The sequence below is a fragment of the Oscarella lobularis genome, chromosome 5 (assembly GCF_947507565.1).
Source record: "Oscarella lobularis chromosome 5, ooOscLobu1.1, whole genome shotgun sequence".
In the NCBI taxonomy this organism is placed as follows: domain Eukaryota; kingdom Metazoa; phylum Porifera; class Homoscleromorpha; order Homosclerophorida; family Oscarellidae; genus Oscarella; species Oscarella lobularis.
In genome coordinates this window covers 2,846,426-2,851,113 of record NC_089179.1, presented here as the reverse complement: position 1 = coordinate 2,851,113, position 4,688 = coordinate 2,846,426, and the positions used below count along the sequence as shown (strand labels likewise).

Genomic DNA, 4,688 nt, shown 5'->3' with positions numbered 1-4,688 from the left:
GTCCAACTACGCCTCCGGAGCACTAATTCAAGCGCTCAATGTCACGTGCACTCCCGCCGAAAACCACTATTTCACAGCCTGCAGAAAAATCGACCGCGGACGAGCAGCGTCCGCTATCCATAAAGAAGAAAGAGTAGTGTAAAAAGAACAGGGTCCTTCTCCAAGCAGAAATGAAAAAGAAGTCCACGACACAGAAGAAAAGTGAAGGACCTCGCTCGTCAACGACTGTTCCGTCTGCCGCCCTCTTCGTCCGGTTGCGCCCGAGCCCCTTCTTCCATCTGGCGCCCCCAATATTTCATGGGAGATTTTAGGTAGCGATCTATTTGAGTGGAATGGAGCGCCTTATCTCCTCGTCGTGGACCACCTTTCACAATTTTCCAAAATTGCCCAACTGCCGGAAACATCTTCCTGGACAGTTATGTCTCGCCTCAAATCCATCTTCGCTCGACATGGTTTCCCAAAGATCCTGCGTTCCGACAACGAACCTCGAGCTCAACGCAATTTGCTGCCTTTGCTAAAGAATACGGTTTCACCCATATCACGAGCAGCCCCAATCACCCACAAAGCAATGGTTAAGCGGTGTGGTTAAAACCGTCGAGAGCCTGCTTTCCAAGTCATCCGACCCCAATCTTGCCCTGAAGGTCTACACCTCGTCTCCTCTCGCCAACGGCCTCTCGCCTGCAGAAAATCTAATGGGACGACGCGTCAGGACAACAATTTCTCTATCGGAGTCTTTTCTGGTTCCGGCTACGCCGGCGATCGATCAGATCCGCCAGTTCGACCAGCAAACACGCGCTCGGTTGAAGGAGATCCACGATGACCGCCACCGTGCGAAAGAGCTTCCTTCCCTGAGAGAGGGAGGCACAGTGTGGAATAAGGACGGTGAAGAGTATGGTCGCGTTATCAAGCTACACGACGCGCCCAGGTCATACGTGGCGGCTTCGAGAAGTGGAGAGTTTCGCTTAGTCGCGATGAATGCTGCCCCGACGAAGTCTTTGATGAAGAAGACGAAACTCCATCATCGCCGGAAGCTACTCCAAATCCGCCAGCAGCGACCACTTCTCGCAGCGGACGCCGCATTGTTCTCACAGCTCGTTTCCAGTAGTTTCTCCAGTTGTTGTCTTCTGGGAAAGAAGGATGTGGTGTAAGACTCTATAGCCTAAGGACAGCACGCTATGCGTCACCTACTGCACTCTTATATAATGGCACGTGATTGCGAGCCAATACGGAGTGCTCATTATTGAAGTGGTGTATCTCGGTTATCCCAATCTTCCGGTCTATATACCACTCTTTCGGCGTATACACCGGCGTATACACCACTCATCCGGGTTAAAAGTACCAGATCGCGTTTGAATTCGCGCTCCTGATGGGCTCGCAATCGCGTTCCAATACATAAGCTAATTACACAACTATGAATGCTCGTGAGATACGCTATTTAGAGCACTCGGGCGAGGTCTGGCCCTCGGCTTCGCCTCGGGCCGCAACCCCGCCCCTCGTGCTCTAAATAGTGTACAGTAGAACCTCCAAGCAGCGGACACTTTGGGGCTAAGCCTAGTGTCCGTTGTACGGAGGTGTCCGCCCCTGGGGGGGTCAACTTTTGAAACATTTATTCATTAGTTCCCACTCAGGATTACAATAATTTACTGTTCCACGACAAACTGCATAATACTGCACTGCTGTAAACGGCTCCTTTTAATTTTCGCCACCTTGTCTACCAGCCCAGCGACCGTAGATGCCTCTTCACTGCATCCTTGAAGTTGAAGGAAGACTTTGACGTCTTCTAGAGAGTCCATTGCCTGTTTGAACCCCTTTATTTTTGGAGAAACGATTTCTTCAACTTCGTCGTCATCGTCGTCCATGTTGTCAGCAGCATCTTCAGTTTCATTCTGAAATTCTTCTGCTATTGTTCCAAGGAACTGCTTTTCCCAATCTTCATCAAATTCACGACAAACTGGAAGGTCATCTTCTGCATTGACGTATTCGTCAGCCGAGCAGAATTGCGAGGCGGGGAATGTTTGAGATATCATCTCCTTCAATTCCAGGGCATGATCCGCCGCATCTGAGTCAGATTCAAAATCCAAATCATCAAAAACATCCCCAGTTTCACGACTAACTGCAACTAAGGCCTCGCTCAGCATTCCCGATTTCCTAAAACATTTCACGATTGTTTCCGGCTTCACGGAATCCCAAGCCTGTGCTATCCACCGTATAGCAGTGAGAACGTTAACGGATTTGACAATCTCTTTCGCTGAACTACTTTCTTCGATTTTTGCCAAGACGTAGTGGAGCAGAAGACTTCTGTAGTGAATTTTGAAATTCTGGATAATGCCGAGATCCAAAGGTTGTAATTTCGCCGTTGTATTTGGGGGAAGGAATACTATTTTGATATTTGTAAATTTAGACATCAGTTCCTTTGGATGACACCCCGCATTGTCCAAGAAAAGAAGAATAGATCGTTTCTGGGCGGATAACTTACGGTTAAGTTTGGACAAAACTGTTTCTAATATTTTGCTGGTCATCCATGAGTTGGGCTGATTGTGATACTGCACAGGCAGTTGGCTCTTTTCAATACCTTTGAAGCATCGAGGTTTTTCTGACCTGTAGATGACAACAGGCTTCTCTGTCCCTCCCGCTGCATTAGCTATCAGTGCTACTGTAACTCGCAGCTTGCTTTTCTTTCCGCCTTTACAAGCTTGTCCTTTCGTGCAGAATCCTTTGTCGGGAAGAGCTTGCCACAGACAGCCTGTTTCGTCTATGTTCCAGATGTCTTCTGCAGTAAACCCTTCTACAATCTCAGGTAGTCTCTCTTTCCATGACTCTACTGTCTCTCCAGATACGTCACCAGATTCTCCACAGACTCTAACCTGGCGCAAGTTGTACCTCTTTTTCCATTTCTCAAGCCAGCCGTTACTGCCTTTGAAATCGTCCACACCTAGACGTCTTGCTATTTCCTTTCCTTTTTCAACAAGAATTGGTCCCCCTACGAAGATATTCCTTGAGCAGGCGAGCAGGTACCACTGGTAAAGAGCCTCATTGATAGAATCGAACTTCGATCTGCGGAACGATTCCCTCATGTGCAGTGCAGAACTCGATGCGTTTGCTTCGTATAAAGACAGAATAGAATCCTTCTTCTTAAGGATTTTGGCTATCTGCGTCTTTCCCCACTGAAAGATCTCTCCAAGACTCCGCAAAGTCAAAGAGTGGTCCTTCTCAGCTGTTCTGATAACTTCAACTTTCTTCTTGAGGGAGAGAAACGTTCGAGACTTCTTTGTAGAGAGAGCGGCCATACTTCTGCCAGAGCGTGGCTGGAGCGTGAGTCGTAACGTGCGCTACAACGAGAGGCAGGTCTGCAATGGCCAGTCAACCCACAGCTCAATCCGATCTAGATGTCGTGGAAATAAATTCATTTGTACGAGAATACCACCAGTATATGGATAGGTGGAAACCGGTCGTCGGAGAGATGCTGCTACTTCAAAGGGAGCCAAATAATCCCAAAGATAAGTGTGCAGTGTCCGTAATGAAAGGCGGCGATGTGGTTGGCCATGTTCCATACAATCTGGCCCCAGTTATGTCGTCCTTCCTCCAAAGAGGCTCCAACAAGGGCACAGTAGAAGTCACGGGAGCTAAAGTCAACCGAGGAGGAGGATACGGGTTGGAAGTTCCTTGCAAGTACAAATTATACGGACCAAAACGTTATACCGACCGTGCTAGCACTGTGTTTGCGTCCCTCCGCGATAGAGGGCAACTGTAACTACATTTGGACCAAACGAAATGTCCGGTGTCCGCTTTGGGGAGTAAAATAGTTAAAGGTTAGTTCTTTGCGGATCACTGCGTGTCCGCTGTCCGGAATTGGGAGAGTCCGCTCCTCGGAGGTCGTCGATGTACTGAAACGTATGGTAAAAATATGTGTACACCAATATCCGTCCGTTGTATAGAGTGGTCCGCCCCTGAGAGGGTCCGTTATAAGAGGTTCTACTGTATCCCACTCGCCGTAGTTGTGTAACATATACATATATACACGACATATACCGAAATACACTCACTTGGTATCACGATAGCACAGAGGGAACAAGAAGAAAGAGACTTTTTTCGACTCTCTGAGTGAGTTTGAGCCAGCTACCTCATTTGTGGAAAGAGCTTATGCGCGTGACAGGAGTTGAATCATCTGATCATCTAGTGTCACAGACTGCAAGTCAGAAGATCTTGTTTTAGAGAGGATCGAGGAACACGATGAAGGGTCTTCCCGCGCACCGACGACACCCTTCTGGCGATTGACGAAGAAAACGCGCTGCGGTACGCATGAGGATACATTTCTTTCAAGCTCCTCAGACGCTACAATGCAAATAATACGGAGCAGGGCATCATGAAAGCTCAGTGCCTTAGAGAATTGAAAGTACCGGCAAATGAGATTTCTTGCGATCGTCGGAGTACGACTACACTTTTATCGATTACACAACAGCTTGGATTGAAAGGATTGATCGCGGCTGCCTTTTCCATTTGCCTGAGGCGTCGTACAAATTATTCTATAAAATTGAAATGTAGATGAAAGGCAGTCTTCCGGGTCATCTCCTTAAGACATCTCGAGATGTCATGTCCTTGTCTGTCATAATAACTGCTGTAGCCTCCCACCTTGGATTTGCTTTCTTGAAGCAGTTAACCATTGCTTCTAATGCTGCTTTTGTTTCATC

At 47.8% G+C, this 4,688-nt stretch overlaps 1 protein-coding gene across 1 annotated transcript; it reads right to left on the bottom strand.

Annotated features, from left to right (window-relative positions):
- Positions 1-1,640: 1,640 nt before the first annotated feature.
- On the bottom strand, positions 1,641-3,287 carry LOC136187379 (tigger transposable element-derived protein 4-like). Its single transcript, XM_065974958.1, has one exon. It carries the CDS (start codon positions 3,285-3,287, stop codon positions 1,641-1,643), a length of 1,647 nt encoding a protein of 548 aa, XP_065831030.1.
- Positions 3,288-4,688: the final 1,401 nt, after the last annotated feature.